Source organism: Monodelphis domestica, chromosome X (assembly GCF_027887165.1).
Source record: "Monodelphis domestica isolate mMonDom1 chromosome X, mMonDom1.pri, whole genome shotgun sequence".
NCBI lineage: Eukaryota > Metazoa > Chordata > Mammalia > Didelphimorphia > Didelphidae > Monodelphis > Monodelphis domestica.
This window is the reverse complement of record NC_077235.1, coordinates 58,142,170-58,160,113: the sequence shown is the minus strand read 5'-3', so window position 1 is coordinate 58,160,113 and position 17,944 is coordinate 58,142,170. Positions and strand designations below refer to the sequence as shown.

General features: G+C 34.4%; 1 protein-coding gene across 6 annotated transcripts in view; it reads left to right on the top strand.

Moving 5' to 3' along the window:
- The window catches only part of STAG2 (STAG2 cohesin complex component), a 118,285-nt gene that overhangs the window by 50,116 nt on the left and 50,225 nt on the right, over positions 1-17,944 (top strand). For all 6 annotated transcript variants that reach the window (XM_007507074.3, XM_056808893.1, XM_016426632.2 and 3 more), the window contains 4 exons: positions 11,333-11,494; positions 12,607-12,703; positions 14,457-14,533; positions 17,056-17,260. In XM_007507074.3, coding sequence (XP_007507136.1) covers positions 11,333-11,494; positions 12,607-12,703; positions 14,457-14,533; positions 17,056-17,260 — 541 coding nt within the window. The remainder of the gene's footprint in view (positions 1-11,332; positions 11,495-12,606; positions 12,704-14,456; positions 14,534-17,055; positions 17,261-17,944) is intronic.

Below are 17,944 nucleotides of genomic sequence, written 5' to 3'. Positions count from 1 at the left end.
TCCCAAGGATTGCAGTGTCAAAGGGAATAGTAATTTTTTTTTTAACATTGAGAATGTGTTGGCTTAAGATTATAAAGAATGTACTGCCTAATTCTTGGGTGATAGGTGTGAAGGCTGATTATCTGTTTTGTATTAAGCTTCTTTTTGGCAAAATCTTGAAGCTAATATAGGAGATGTTAATATTCAGTACAGCATGTACCATTAATACTATCTTGTGATTTCCCATTTTTTTGAGTCTATAGTGTCATAGAAAAGTTGTAATTGATGACATTCCTGCCTAATGCTTTTTTTCTGAATCATAGGAAGATTTATGACATGAAAAAAAATAACGAAAATAATGTTACTTATGCTAGAAGCATTCCTTTGTAATTTTTATCACAGGCAAGTGGAATAGAGTTCCAAGTAGGGCTGAATTTTGGTTTTAGGTTAGACTTTTAGTCCTAAAATAACCTCTTATTAAAAGGGTCAAGTACTTTCAAACTCCTTTCTTAGGAGCATGATAATCATTTATGACCCACCTTATTCTTTTGTCAATTTTAGGTAGATACTTTTTTTGTCATTCTTCCATTTCTCCACCCACTTGCCAGTTCCTTTAATTATAACTAACATACAGAAATATCAACTAGGCAGAAGGAACTGAGAACTATGTTAGAAATCAACTAAGTTCAGTCATTGATTTTAAACAAGAACAAACTCATAAGGCCTGGAAAGGTGAAACAATCTTGCTTTCTTAAGGTTACATGGCTTGTAGTGCATAAGAGTGATACCCTTGGAGCAAAGGAAAACTTGGGTCTTAATCCAACCTCTGACATTCATTGTGACCTAACTAAAACCTCAGTTTCTTTACCTAAAAAAGAAGAAATTGTAATACCTGTACTATGAACTTTACAGGGTTTCCATGTTACTCAAACAGGATAATGTCTTTAAAATGCTTTGCAAACTTTATAAATGTGGCATACCTTGGATTTGAATTGTAGGCCGTTTCATTCATAAAGTCTTCTTTATTTTTCATAATGGTGAGTGGGATTTAAAAAAGCAACAGAATATCAACACCTTGAAATGTGGTAGACTGGGAGAAGCTAGGTGGCTCAATAGATTTAAAAGTGGGTCCCAAAGATAAGAGGTCCTGGATTCAGATCTGGCCTCTGACACTTCCTAGCCATGTGACCGTGGGCAAGTCACTTATAATCTCCATTGCCTCACCCTTACCACTCTTCTGCCTTGGAGCCAATACACAATTGATTCTAAGATAAGGTTTTTAAAATCAAAGAAAGAAATGTGGTAGAGCAAATTTTACTAAAGTGATGAGGAGAGCCTATGATAATGAATATTCATGCACATAAATGACCTTATTTATCTTCAAATTGACTGGTATAAATAGAAAAAATAATAGATTAATTTTTATCAAGATAACAAATATAAGATTTACAAATTTCTTTTTTTAATTCAAAAATTAAAAAAAAACCCAAGTTATCCAAAGGGTTTGTTATCTGTATTGAAAGGTATTTGGGAAGAGTTAAAATCGGGATGAAGATTGAATGCTTTCATGAAAATACCACCAAAATACTGTCCAAAGAAAAGTCACCAGTCACTTGTCTAGATTGAGGAATAAGAGGTGACTCACGTGTTTCATTGTTAATCATAAAGTAAGTAAACTTGGTTTCTGGCCTCCTAATGGGTCTATCTGGAAAGTTACTGGCAAAACATGGGCACCTTCTTTTCTCCTTCCAATAAACATACAGAATAAAAAGGTATGACAGTTATTTATCCTGGAAAAGAAATCATTTTTTGAAGTGACTGAAGGAATAGTTTCACCAGAAGCCATTTTGCCATCCTGCCAACTTGGGGTAATTTTTTGCTTTCTCAGGACTGTAGGCTGTATCCTCCAGTTATTTTAATTTGCATTCCTCTAATGATTAGTAATATTGGACGATTTTTCAGATAGTTGTTGATAGTTGGTATTTCTTCTTTTTGATAGTATGTTAATAATTGTCTGGCCACTTGTCTGTTGGAATGCGACTTGATATTTTCTTCACCACAGTAATTTCCTGTTAAGCTTGCCTTCTCTCTCAGTAGATTTAACTTCAGACTTTTATCAGAGAAAAGATATTTTATGCAAATATTTTTGCTTATCATTCAGTGTTCTAAAGTAATTTGAATAAACATTGCCCTTTATCTAAAATGCAAAAAACACATAGTTGTAAAGATTATGTCAAATGAAGTGCTTTAAGGTATTTTTATTTAAATCAAATCTACAATGTTATGTATACTTAGAACTTCAACTTCTTTAATGTATTGAAACTTGATTCTTTTCTCACTGAGATTTGAGACTTCTCCCTTATTAAAGTCTAGATATTAGTTTTAGCAATTTTTTTCTGAACAGGGCCTTCACTTTTCCCCCCTTAAGGCAGCTAGGTGGCACAGTGCCAGGCCATGAGTCAGGAAGATTTCTCTTCCCAAGTTTAAATTTGGCCTCAACCACCTACTTAGTTGTATAACTGGGAGCAAGTCTGTTTGCCTCAGTTACCTTATCTGTAAAATAACCTGGAGAAGGAAATGGTAAACCACTCTGGTAAAACCTGAAATGGAGTCACAGAGACTTGGATGTGACCAAAATGATTGAACAACAAAAAATTTCCCTCTTAAATCTGGTTTATATAAAATTCGAATGTGGTTTGTAGATAGGTATTTTCAGTGTATACTTATTTCTTTGTTTACTTACCCTCAGTCTATGTGTATTTTGAGAGACAGTGAGCGAGAGAGAGCACTGTTTCATTGACCATGATGAACTATGGCAGTTAATGGATTAGTGATTCCATTAATGGTGAATAATCATAGCTCCATGACATACTTTTCAGTATATCCATACATTTTCCATACCCTCCCCTCAGTGTAAGCTTTTCAAGGGCAGAAACTATTCATTTATTTTTAGTCCCTTCCCAGAAAGCCATCAATTATAATTTATTAAAATAAATAATAAAAAGATCCTCCCAAATCAATGAATATGTAGAAAAAATTGTCATTATATGTAACATTCCGCATTGGTGGACCCTCTGCCTTCTTTTTCCACCTCTAAAAGGAGAAAAATAAATATATTATTTCTGTGAAATATCATTGGTGGTATATTATCCTGTCTTCCATGTTTTCTTCCTTTAAGCAATTTTTAGTTTACTTTAGTTTTTGTCCTAGAACTTAACTTTCCACCTTAGAAGAATGTTAAAGGTTAGGCAACCACATTTAAATGACTGGTCCTAGACATCAAAGAGGTAGAAATGTCTGAGTCTAGATTTGAACTCAGAACCTCTTTGTTGTCTCTAGTTCTGGCTTTCTATTCACTGAGCTGCCTAGCTGTCCCTTTGTTTTTTGTTTCTGTTTTTAAATTATGCAATAGAGTTCCAAGATCATCAATGCACCCAGTATCTAAAATAGTAGTAACTGAGGTAAATGGCCCTCTTGCCATTTTAAGACCTGCGGTAACACTGTCTGCCCATTCAATCTGCTTTGCTTTTAAGCAATTTTAGTAATTAGAAATTATTTCCTCACATTTAGTTAAAGTCAGCTTCTCAATAGTTTCCCAGCAAAATTTCTTGATTTTCATGGAAAATACTCCTGGAGATTCCGAACTTAGAAAGCATGTTTTTTGTGTTGATGGATTTCAGTGTTGTAATTGACCTCAGTAGTCACTTTGACAAACCTGTAACTGGAACAGTGATAAATCCAGCCTTTGCTTGAAGACCATCGGTGATAGAGAAAACAATACTTCTGTAGCAATCCATTTTATTCTTGGAGAGCACTAGTTATTATTAAGCTTTTTCCTCATACCAAACTTACCTTTTACCTTTTTGCAGTTTCATTCATTGTTCCTGATTTTGCCTTTGAAGATAAAAGCCTAAACCCTTATTCTACATCATTCTCCACTTTTTTTTTAAACCCTTACCTTCCATCTTGGAGTCAATACTGTGTATTGGTTCCAAGGCAGAAAAGTGGTAAGGGCTAGGCAATGGGGGTAAAGTGACTTGTCCACGGTCACACAGCTGGGAAGTGTTTGAGGTCAGATTAGAACCCAGGACCTCCTGTCTCTAGGCCTGGCTCTAATCCACTGAGCCACCCTGCTGCCCCCATCATTCTCCTTTTAAGTACTTGAAAACATCTGTCATGGCTTGGGTCTCCTCCCTAAATATCCTTTGTCTTTTCAGTGGATTTTCATGGCAAGGACTTCACAGTTTTGGTTAAACACTATCAAAATTAACTATCTTTGATAACTTATGATGTCCAAACTAAACCTTGTGCTTCATATTTGCTTTGACCAAAGCAGAATACAGAGGGACTATCCATTTTTAATTCCTGGAAGATTTGTTTGTCTCAGAAGTATGCCATTTGAGCTTAAAGATAAGAAAGGCAAGGTTGAGGACTGTATGATTTCCAGTCATGGCCAGCCATATGAGGCAGCTAGGTGGCATAATTAATAGATCAACACATTTGGATTTTATCTCTTTTACTGTCTGTAATTCTGTGCAAGCCATTTGACTTCATTGTTAATTTCTGAGTTTATAAAATGAGAATAAGAATTGCACCTCCCCTGATATAAAAGTAGCTGTCACTATTGTTAATAAAGGGTCCAGTTTAGGGCAGCTGCTTAGCTTGAGAGCCAGGCCTAGAGACAGGAGGTCCTAGGTTCAAATGTGGCCTCTGACACTTCCCAGCTGTGTGACCCTGGGCAAGTCACTTAACCCCCATTGCCTAGCCCATACCACTTTTCTGCCTTGGAACCAATACACAGTATTGACTCCAAGATGGAAGGTAAGGGTTTAAAAAAAAAGAGTCCAGTTTAGCTGAGATTTTAAATAGGGAATAATAAGATTGAGGTATGGAAATTTGAAGGTATTACATTTAAATGGATTCACAACTGAATGACCAGATGCAGAGACAAATCCTAGTTAGAGAAGCAAGATCTATTGATAAAAGAATTTATGAAGAGCAAAGAGAAGAAAAAATGGGAAATTTGATTATCAAATCAAAAAATTATTGGACAAACAAGTACAATAAAAAATGTAGGCACTTAAAGTTTGTAGAGACAGCTTGATGGCTTAATGGATAGAGCGCTTGGTTCTTTAGAGTCAGGATGACTCAAGTCCAGATCCAGCCTCAGACATTCTCTAGTTGTTTGACCTTGGCCAAGTTAACTTCCATTTGCCTTCAATCATTGGAAAAGGAAATAACTGCTTCAGTATCCAGCTAGAAAACCCCATCCAGGCTCATGTAGAGTTGGACACAACTGAATGAATGAACAACAACAATGCTTATTGATTTAGAAGTATTAAGAAAAGTATTTGGAAAGAAAGTAACGAAGTAATTCCAATTTATAAGAGGACAAATTGTTTTCCAATAGATAAAAGGATCAGTATATATGAACTTGGTTTCAAAGGAAGAAATTCAGGTTATCAACAGCCATCAAAATCACTCAAAATCAGCAATAGAGATAAAGGCAAATTAAAGCAACTTTTAGGTTCCACCTCACACCCATCAGATTGGCAAAGATGACAAGAAAAATGATCATTGTTGGAGAGCTTTGGAGAAATTGTTAAGCTAATGCACTTTAGATTAAGTGGTGAATTGGTCCTGGCTTTCTGGAAAACAATATAGAACTAACCCGAAAGTTACTAAATAGTGCACACGCATTGTCCCAGCAATACCATTACTAAGCCTGTTCCCCTAAATGATTAAAAAAATAATTTCCAAGTTCTTTCTGTAGTAGGAAGAACCTGGAATCTAAGGGGATCCCCATTTTTTAAAAGAATAGCTAAACAAATTATGGTTTGTCAGTTAATGGAACAATATTGACCATTTTCTGTAAGACATGATGAAATATTAATGGTTTTAAGGGAAACCTGGGAAGATTTATGTAAACTGATGAAAAGTTTATGAAGTAAGCAGAACCAGAGGAACAGTTTATGCAAGAACAAAAACATTACAAAGTAAAATAACTTTGAAAAACTTGAAAATTAAAATGGGAGAACATGATTCTAGAGGACAGGTGATGAAGCATGTTATTTATGTTGACTGAAATGACTTGTTTCAGACCCAGACACGTTTTTTTGGACATGGTCAGCCTAGGAAATTTTTGTATATTTGTATATTTTTTCCAAGATTCTTCTCTCCACCCCAACTAGGGGGAGGGAGGAGAGCAGGAGATGTAGATGGGTTGTAGAAAAAATGCTTACTAACTTAAAAAAAATCAAACGTAAAACTTAAGTCAGTGTCAACTTAGGAAGTCTTCAGTAGATACTGTGCTATTAATATATAATAATCATATTATAAATGATATAAATATTATAATTATATCTTTTTTTATCAGTGCCTTGTATACAAGAGTAGATGACTTGTCTATCAAATTTACCCATGAAACAAATTTGGTAGTTTGTTTAAAAGCTGGATTGCTGGACACAATAGAAATTATAGATAGGCTAAAATGTTAGGCAAATCTAATAATATTATGCTTACTATTATAATTGCACTTTTGACTTGATCGTTTTGATCTGAGCACAGAACTACAAGCACCAGGTTGCAGGGAGGCATCTTTATGATTATAATTTTAAAGAATTCAGATGTGCTAGCTTGGGAATTAATGTATTCCCTCTTTCTTTTAAGTCTTAATTCAAAGGGCCAGTATAGTAGAAAGTGTTCTTTGTGGAATATAGTTGGGGCTGTAGAATTCAGATAGTTTAATCCTATAGGGAATTGAAATGTGCAGAGTAATGACAGTCATTAGAAGGTTATTTTGGCAGTCATGTGAAGGGATGGAAACAGGCAGAGCAGTTAGTAAGGTAATGAGGATAGCTCTCAATCGAAGGCTTCAGAAAACTTAAGTACTAATGGGAGCATAAGCACAGAGCAGATTTCCCCATCCCCTGCTCTAACCCCAACTAGAAAGCTGTCTTTGCAAACCATATTTTAAATAGGTTTGAAGAAATAAGTGGTTGGTGTGAAGACGAGCTGTCTTAAATAATGTGGCTTAGGAAGTTTAGCTAGATGACATAGTAGATTCCTCTTTTTCACTTCAAATCTGGCCTCAGGCACTTCCTAGCTGTGTGACTGTGGGTGGGACACTTCACCTTGTTTGCCTCAGTTCCTCCTCTGTAAAATGAGCTGGAAAAGGAAATGGCAAACCACTCCAGTATCTTTTGCAAGATAACTTGAAAATAGAAGTCGGAGATGACTGAAATTACTGAACAACAGTAACGTATCAATTGAAAGTTAGACTGATGTGTCAGGTGTAGAAAGTTGAGGGGTTAGTTTTGGCAAAGAGAAAAGATATCCATCTAGGTCCCCTTCAGCAAAAGAATAAAGTGTAAAGTTTACCTTTGGAGGAACACTCATAGCTTTATCCTTAGCAACGCCACATATTAGGTCACCTAATTGAATTAGAGAGGAGTTGGAATGGAGGAAAAGGTTTGCCCAGGATAGGAAAGGCTAATAGGCAATGGTATGAGGTTCCAGTTAAGGTTAGCCCATCAAATCAAAAAGATCTTTTTGTAGCTTTCAACTGTAAGTAAGTGTTGGGTACTATGGGCAAGGATTTGTGTTCTAAATGCTACTGATAAAGTCAAAAAAGGAACTATGCCTGCCTTCAAGGAGCTTCCATTATACTGTGAAAAGGTGGTGCAGAGATACAATATGTACATGAAATTTTAGTATGAAGAATTTTGAAGAGAAAGAGAACAATATTGAGTAGTGAAGGATCAGGGAAGGGTTCTTTGACATAGCACCTTAGCTGAGACCTCAGCTAAGAGTGTGTCAGAATAGAATTTACTCCCCTGTGCCAGTACCAGTTAGATTGCCTTGAGAATGTTTGTGAATGGGGAGCAGGATTAAAATAAGAGTGGCGGGGGCAGCTAGGTGGCTCAGTGAATTGAGTCAGGCTCAGAGATGGGAGGTCCTGGGTTAAAATTTGGCCTCAGACACTTCCTAGCTGGGTGACCCTGGCAAGTCACCTAATCTCCATTGCCTAGCCCTTACCACTCTTCTGCCTTGGAACAAATGAACGGTATGTAGTCTGAGATGGAAGGTGAGGGGTTAAAAATATTAGTGGAAAAGTTGGGAGTCAGAACTAGGTGATTTTAACTTTAAAAATATGTGTGTATGTATGTATGTGTGTGTGTATATATATATATATACATATATAATGTATGTATGTATACTTTTTAAAATGCATGGCTAATTCCTCTCAGGGTTCCTGATACCCTGGGCCCATATTTTGGCTAGTTGAAGAAGAGAAAGAGACATGGTAGAGGGAAATTCCCAATTTTCAAGTCATCTTGGAGAAAGAAGGTGAGGAATAGAATAAGAAAGCCTGGGAAAGGAGAATTTGAGGAACAAGGAAAAATCAGCATAATTCTTCAAATCACACCTTTCCATGGGAAAGACTGTCCTGATCTTTTCAATTTGACCTCTTCTACTTTGATAGAAAATATAGTTTGCTCTGGTCCACTTTTTAATCCAAACAGCCTTGTTTTTTATTTATATTGCTAACTTTGTTAGTATTTTTGGGGAGAGAAGTTGGTTAGGTGACTGAGTAGATAATAATGCTAGCCTTAAAACCAGATTTTAAAAGTAATATCTGAATTTCCTGTTGGTTATTGGCTATATAATATTACATTTTTGTGTGATAATCTTCCCTGTTTTTTTTTCCTTTCCTTGCCATGATCTTGAATTTTATTTTGTTGTGATCATCCTTTATGATCTCATTCAAAAAGAAAAAGGATGTTAAGAGCCTCCCCTTGTGGCCTTTTAGAATATGACTGTCAAAGACTTATAAAAGGAGGTTTGAAAATCAAGGTTTTTCTTAATTGTTGTTAACAGGACGTTACCACTTAGACTTTAATTTTAAAATTCTACATTAAAACATTTTATATATAAAAAAATCTGAAACAATGTATTTATAATCATGGATTTGTGGTAACTGATGATGTTAAGATAAAGGAGTTGTATATAAAAACTAGATAACTGAGCTATGGCAACAATCTTTAATTTAAAAAAATTTATACTTTATGCTATACATATTTACTCTTCTATGTCAACAAATGAACACTTCTGTATAAAAAGGTAGAAAAAAAGCTATGAATCTCTTTGTGTGTGTGTATTTAAAATTTAATATGTTCAAGTATTATCCCTTCCTGATCTTAATTATGAAAGGCAAAATAGATCGTTTTGATTTCATGACCTACTGTCAAGAAGAGGCTTCAGAATCAGACTAATGTAGCTAAAACGTATTTGAGAATATTTTATGGAAAAACAAGTTTAATAAACTGCTTTGTGTATATAATTTTTGTTATGGTTTTTATTACCTGTTAAAGAGGTGATACTTATCTCATGGAGGTAGTATGGAGATAAAAAGTAGGATTCTAACATAATAGAATGTCAAAGCAAAGCTAATCCTTTGCATTTAAAAATAAGGAACTGAGATTTGGAGAGGTCAAGTGGCTTGGAGGTACTTAGTACTAGGACTGACTTTAGAATGCTATTTTTCCTTTACCTCCCTTGTTTGATTTTTAAAAATTTTATTTTGACCACTTCTAGGAATTCTTTTTGGTCCTGAGACCAATTTACATTTTTCTTTGAGGCTTTGGTGTTGGCTGCTTTTGAGTTTATGTTTTGATTTTCACTATCACCATAGTAACTTTTTATGGTCAAGTTTTTGTTGTTGTTTGCTCATTTTTCTTGACTTTTAATTTTAAGTTAAAGTTGTTCTGTTCAGGAGGAGGAGGGGGCATCACCCCAAGCTTCAGGTTTTTACTGCTGCTGTTTTTAGAACTAGTTCTAGGATTCTGTAAGTTTTCTCTTCTTTTTTCGGGTGGCCTAACCTAAGGAGAGATGTGGTTACTGCACTGCTAGCCTGTACTCTAGTCTTTGAGTGAAAACAGTAAATCTTTTCCACCCTGGAGCTGTGACCCGGGTCTTTACTTGCCTGGGGCTGCAAATTCCAGTGTGCTGGTACTCTTCTTCATCCTGAAACTAGAACCCAGAACCTTTATTGGCATTGCAAAAGAATTTTACACCTAGTGCTAGCAAAGGGTCTCCTGTAATCTTTTGACTAATTGCCTATTATTATTATGATTATTATTCTTGCCCCTTATTGTGGGTGGGCCAAGAGCTTTTGAAGCCCAGATTACATATTCAGATGCTTCCAAGGCCTGCTGCTAGCTCCAGGCTCACTTCAGTGAGGTAAGGCATTCCTTTCCTGTCAATCTTCCAAATTGTCTTGAGGAGGAAAATGGTTTCATCCTGTTCATTTGTTGGTTTTGCTACTCCACTATTCCTTTTGCTTTTGAAGCTTTATTTTATTTTATTTTCCTTGGTGGGAAAAAGTAGCTAGTCTCATTTATTTTTTGGAAAATTTTATTTAGTCAATTTAGAACATTATTCCTTGGTTATAAGAATTCTATTCTTTCTCTCCCTCCCATCCCCCTACCTCATCCCTTAGCAATTCCACTGGATTTTACATGTGTCCTTGATCAGAACCTATTTCCCATGTTGTTGACTAGGATGATCATTTGGAGTCTACATCCTCAATCACATCCCCTCTGACCCTTGTAATCAAGCAGTTGTTTTTCTTCAGTGTTTCTATTCCTACAGTTTTTCCTCTGAATGTGGATAGTGTTCTTTCTTGTAGATCCCTCCGAGTTGTTCAGGGGCATTGCATTGCCACTAATGGAGAAGTCCATGACATTCAATTGTACCACAGTGTATCAGTCTCTGTGTACAATGTTCTCTCGATTCTGCTCTTCTCACTCTGCATCAATTCCTGGAGGTCATTCCAGTTCCCATGGAATTCCTCCACTTTGTTATTCCTTTGAGCACAAGAGTATTCCATCACCAACATATATCACAATTTGTTCAGCCATTGCCCAATTGAAGGACATTGTTGAGGCTTTATTTTAACGTTTTTGGAAGACCTCAGGTGAGTCTTTGCATTTATTCTGCCATCTTGGCTAGGCTTCTTTGCTAGAGGCTTTTGCAATAATCCAGGTCTGATGTAAGGTAGTAGAAATGCAAGAGGAGGGAAAAGGCCATATATTAGAGATCTGAGAAGGTAGAATTGACAGGACTACTTGGTAGGTCTAGTTCTGTGAATGGCCAGGAAACCAACTGCTGTCTCCTAGGGAAGTAGCATACTTAATTAGCAAGATCACCATACTGTGTAATTATTTGGCTGAGTAACACCATCTTGTAATAATGTGGGGAGGTTTGTTCCCCTTTTTAAAGACTGAAAAAGTGTGAAAAAATTTATTTAAGCATATTTTAATAATTTTTTATCTTTTTATTTTCAACATAGACTTGTAAAAAAGGCAAAAAGGGTCCTGGAGATAAGGGAAAAGGTGGAAATGGAGGGGGGAAACCTTCCGGTCCAAATCGAATGAATGGGCATCATCAACAGAATGGAGTGGAAAACATGATGTTGTTTGAAGTTGTCAAAATGGGCAAGAGCGCTATGCAGGTATGATATAAAATTTCCTCTCTAGTTTTAAAAATGTTTTAAGCATTTGTGTTGATCACAGGAAAAAGTTCCTGGCTATTGAAATTCTTGTAGCTATCTTTTTTATGAAGCAGTAAGATTTAATTTAAAGGTCAAGAGGGAGAAGAAATGGAATACACAGAGAGAAAGAGACCCTCAGACTTATATAAATGTGAACCTATAATGGATGGTTTTGTCTTTTTTAAAAATTAAGTGCTATGGAAGGGTCAGGGAAGAACTTCAATATGATCTCCTTTTAAAGGTTTCATGTGACTTATATTAACCAGTGGTTTATAGTAAGACTAATTCACTAGTTACTAACTTAGTAAATTCAATTGTGATTTTAGAATGTTAGAACTGAACCATTAGAGCCTTTAGTTTTAGGGATAGAGACACAGAATGGGTGGTTTATGTGGAAAGGTTGCCAAGAAAAGGGTCCAGGTCCAGGTCAAACTTTATTTCTATGAATAAATATTTGAAAGTGTGATAACCTATTGGACTCATAATTTATACACATATGACTATATTCCTAACTCTTAAATCCATCAGGACATTGGTAATCAATATCATTTAAAATTATCTCATGAAGAAACATCTTTAGATCTAAAATACAACCAAAATTATTCTGAAATGCTATTTCTTTCAGTAGTTTAGTAAACAAAAATGAAAATATTAGCTTTTATTATTTTTTTTACATTAGCAATAAAATTTACTATTTTAGGAAAGAACATGATTCCTGTTCTAGAATTTAACTTTGTTTTAGGCTTTCTTTTAGTGCAGAGAAAATAGGAATGTTCTTTTCACTTAATTTTTCTGAGTGTCCCAACTACTAAATTAGAGTCTAAATTTTATTGTTAAACATGTTATGAGCATATTTTCAGGTTGGATACTGTGTCTTATCAGAATAGTAACAGTATTCCTCTTTTTAGCATATGTGAAAAAATCAATGACAATTCTATTTCCTATTTTCTTCAGTCTGGAGTGTGTGATTGGATAAGTCATATAACTAGATCTTCAGAATAGTAACATTATTCCCCTTTTTAGCTCATGTGAAAAGTCAATGACAATTCTATTTTCTATTTTTTCTCTTCCAGTCTGTAGTGGATGATTGGATTGAGTCATATAAACATGACCGGGATATCTCACTTCTTGATCTCATCAACTTCTTTATTCAGTGTTCAGGCTGTAAAGGTAAGATGATGATGTATTCTGTTCCATGTATCATACTACCAAGTAGCACAGTTAAATGTGTTGAGTAGTGATATACATGTAAAAGGATCGAGCACACTACAAGGCTAGCAGTTGTCAAGAGGCTATCTTAAGGGAATCAGGTTAGATCCCACTGTATTCACTCTGGCTATACATTCTACCCTTTTCTGCCTTTGTTTTATATCCCCCCCCCCCTTTTGTTGGATTTAGTAGAAAGGGAATAAGGTATCTCCAGGAGGTACAACCACCTGGAAAATCCTCTTATCTCTACCTCTCCCCTCAAAGGAAAAAAAAGAACCAGAAAGTGATCCTGAAATTTTTCTTGGCCAATCCTTTGACAATTATCACACTCTTCTTTGAATCTTAGTTATTTGTATAGGGGTTGCCTCTGCTAAAGAACTGATTTTCTTTTAAACTCTTTTTGTATCCCTATTAGAACAACACCTTAGAATGCTTAAGGTGCTTAATGAAGCTTGAATTAAATCATTAAACTTACTTCATCTTAGTTATATTAGGTTTAGGCTTTAGGTTTACATTGAGATATATTGGTACATTTTGCTTTGCTATTATCCAAGAATGTTTTTTGGTTGCTTCTCTCTTCTTCACTTCTCATTTCTATTCTCTTGCTGTAATTTTCTACTTTTCTGCCTCCTAGTTTCCCACAGCAACCTAATCCCTTTACTATGTTTAGAATTTAACTCTGTAAGGGAAAAGTTACTAACTTTCCTCACACTTCTAAAGTTATACTTCATCCTCATACCTTAAAAATGGCTTTGTGATGGATCCATTCCTTATCCCTGAGGTCCTCTTTTATTTGAAAATAACATTTTATTTAATTTTTTTTTTGTTACTTCACCTACATTTTCCATTACTTACCTCCCCCATCCATTCTATAGAGGCCTTTTCTTATAATAAGGATAAAAAAGCAGCAAATAATGAAAAAAGCCTGCCATGTTGTCTAACACAATGGAAGGTCCTCCCCACCTTTACAAAGAAATTAGAGAAGGCACTTTCTAATATCTCTTTAATTGGCAAAGCTTGGGCCTTACATCTTAGTCACTTTCTTTTCTTTTTTTTTTAACTAAGTCACTTTAAATTGTTTTGTTGTCTGATGATACCATTCTTTCCTTTTTGTTTTCTGTTTTTTTGTTTTAGTCTTTGTTCTTTGTTTCAGCTCATGTAAGTCTTGGCTTTACTTCTTCCTATTCGACATATTCTTCCATCCAAATGATATTCCTGTCATGTACCACAATTTGTTAAGGCTTTTGGCATCTACTTTGTTTTCAGTCCTCTGCTACCACAAAAACTGCCACTATAAATCTGTTGGTGTATAGGGGGCATTTTTATCATTATGTCTCTTTATCATTTAAGTATTTGAAGCAATTTTTCCTATTAATCAGTTAAAATTCTATTTTTGAATAGTTTGTTCACATGCTTTGACTGCTTATCTAGTGATTAGAGACTTTAAAAAATATTTTAAAGAAGCCTTTTAAGATTTTTTTGTTTGTATGCTGGCTATGGTTGAGATTCTTAAAAGTTGCCAGAAGTTTTCCTTTCTATCTATATTACTTTTTATTCAGAACTTGTCTTTCCTGTAATTTTAGGTTAGAGTATCATTATTGATAAAGACTTATGTATTTGTCATATGCCTATGTAATGTAATTGCTCATATTCACAGGTGTTCTGTTTTAGTATATTCCCTACTAAACTCTCAATTTTACAAATTAAATTGTAGGAGTTGTCACAGCCGAAATGTTTAGGCACATGCAGAACTCTGAAATAATTCGAAAAATGACAGAAGAATTTGATGAGGTAACTTAAAGTGTTTTGGGAATGTCATTTGTTGTAGTTATTGTTTTGTTCTTTAATTGAATGGCCAAATGTTCCTGGTTTAATCATTGTTAGATCAAATTCCTAATGCAAGATGAATTTATGATTTCGTGAGGCTCTTTCTTATACTTTGGGTTGTCTGTTCCTGTTTAGGTTTTATTGTTATAAAATGAAGAGAACAAAAAAAATACATGCAAAATGATCCTATATAAATTGAAGTTTCTCCCCATAGTTTTGTTGTTGTTTTTATTTTTACTTTCAAAGAGATTTAGTTTTACGATTTGGTTTATATTTAATTTATTGTACCTTTTTATGGTAAGAATTTGGACTTTGTTCAGCAGAAGAAAGAATAAAAGCTAATTTTTGTTCATTAAATTCATTTTATAGTTCAGTTTTAAAAAATGATTATTATAGCTTAATTGTGAAGACATACTTGTAAGAATTAGTCTTTATGATTTAACTCTTATCACAGTGTTCTACTGTGAAATTTCCATTTAGATGCATTCAGGGATAAAAATAGACAAGCAGAATTTGAGAACTGGCCAGCAACCTTCAATAGTTCTCTGGTTTGGTATTACTAGCTTAAAAACGAAACCTAATTAACTTGATGAAAAAGTGATTTCTCTGTTATCATTTATCTTATATAAGCACAAAACCTCCTTAGCTAATTTTTAATTTTACCTTCCCCAAAGATGATGACTTTGCTTATTGATTACTAAGGCGGGATCGAGCAATTGTGTTTGAGATTCATTTGCCTAATTTCTAGAAAGGTGTCTAATCTAAAAGGTAGTTGAGAAAAAATTTGAAATATATGAGTAAGTCAATCAGTCACCTAGTAGTTGACAAATAATTGAGGATAATTTTTTTACCTTAATTTCATCTATAATATTAAATATTAGAAGAGAAATCCTTATTAAATACTTTAAATTTTCTTGGGCCTAGACTTCTAGTCTTATGGGTATTCCCTTTAGTCTTGGAAATAATTTATGACTTAGTTTATAAAGTCTTAGCATGCACTGTTATCACAGAGTTTAACTCTGTAATAGGTTTAGTGATGTTCCTCTCTTAACTTAGTAGGGGTGGTCCTTGGGAAATGGTTCATTCAGTCCGTGTCTGAGTCCTGTGCTTCTAGTCAGTCTGGCAGAACTTATGCTATACTGGCGTTGCCAGCAGAAACTCAGGGTTACTATTGTGCCATGGAAGGGACATAATTGGACTTGGAATTGGATTTGGATGAAAAGTTAGATTATTTACTTTTTATAAATGAGTTAAAATGGCATTCAAGATGAATTAAAATATGTAAATAGTTTCTCCAACAAGGGGGGGGGGGACATTGGGGACTTTTTTTGCCAGAGATTAAGAATTTTTAAAAAATACCCCAAATACAATCTGATGAGCCACACAAATAATTAGAATACCACTTTTCAAGTCAAGTTACTGAGCCACATTAAAAATGTTTCTTTTTTTTTCAGTTTAAATTACCATATGTACAACAGGCCCTTTTCTTCCTAATGTGACATTTTAAATGGAGTTGGTCACACCTTAGGTATTGCTGGTTGGTTTGTTTTTTAATACTGTGTACATTCAGTACATGTCCTTAAATCAAATAAAGTTAATGTATCATTGACAACTCCTTTTGCTTATAATGAAATCCTGAGGAAAGAGTGAATTGACTGTTAAATTAGCCATTGCCATTAGCTGCAGCCATTGTGCTTTCATTGCCAAAAATTGACATTTGGTAATAGTCAATTTTGTTGCTGTGGTTTTTTTTATTTTCTAAAATGCAGTACTTTATAAAATTCTTTTGTAGAAAATTAGAGTGTTATGCTATCCTATTGTACTCCCTTGACTGAAACATCAAGTTTTTTCCCTTTTCTTTTTTATTATGAACTTGACAATCATTTATTTATTCAAAGAAGTCCAGAAAAGAGAATTTTATATGAAACTGTGAACTACTGTTTTGTTATTCAGTGAGACAAACTCTTGTGGTACATTGATGTGGGTTAGATAGGAATGTCATAGAAGTCCATACGGATACAATTCTATACTTCCTTCTTGGTGGTGTCACTTAGTCTAGATACTTTTTATTTTAAACCTCTCTAAGGATATGAACTTTGTAAATATAAGGGGGGAAGAAAAATTGTATTTCATGTTGCCATTGTATATAATACAAATCTATTGTAAGTTAAATTTCTGATATTTTAATCTTTATTTCTATATCATATCTGAATTAATAGTAGATGATAGCCACTTGAATTTATTAATTCCAGATAGTTTTTACCTTCTCCTTTTCAATACCCATATTTGAAAGCTAGAACTGTTCCCAAGAATAAAAAATACCTCTTGCCCTCTATCCCCATAGTCCATTACTTTCCCTAATATTCAGTTTAATAAGCAACTATTGTAAAACTTTTTTCCCCAAGGTGTTTCTTTATTAGTCTTTATTACACATTTAAAATTTTTTCTATTTCTAAAGAAATTGATGTTTTAAAATTTTATTTTAGGATAGTGGAGATTATCCACTCACCATGGCTGGTCCTCAATGGAAGAAATTCAAATCCAGTTTTTGTGAATTCATTGGTGTATTAGTGAGGCAATGTCAGTATAGTATCATATATGATGAGTACATGATGGATACAGTCATTTCACTGCTTACAGGATTGTCTGACTCTCAAGTCAGGGCATTTAGACATACCAGCACGTTGGCAGGTGAGTAGTTCTAATTTTTTCCTATGTGCAACTTGAGAAGCTTGAGAATGGTTCAACAAGTCATAGACTGGCTTATTGTCAGGTTAATTTTGTTTAGGATTTTGTTATCACTAGAGGGCCTTTTCTATTACACAAGTTACTTGTCCCTGGACTTAGCAATACTAAGTGGCTGAATGAGAAGTTAGATTATAGATAATTTGTGAGAACTTTGATTTCCTTATTGGGTACTTATTTAGAAAGATGGTACTGTTTTTTATGCTCAGTTTTAATATGAGTGACCAGTGGCCAAGACAAGAGGCTAGAGTGTGATATGAAGAGAGAACCAAATAGGGAGGATAAAGTTTCATTCCCTTCTTAGAGCTCCATCAATTGCAGTATTGGAAAACTCATTGCATAGTAAATATTGATCTTAGGGGATTAATAGTACTGGTTACTGTTTTATTGACTGGTTTTGACAAGATTGACATTTCTAACAACTTAATATCAATTTTGATCAAAATGAATAAGTAAGATTAATATATGAGTTTTAATATCTTCTAAAATGTAGTCCTAAAACTTTTAGGGGGAGAGAACATAGAATACTTTGATACCTACTTTAGTACAGTATATACATAGAATAATTTTCTATTGCTGAAATGTAAGGACATTTGTTTTTAGTAAATATAGAAAGCTGATGGATTGTAT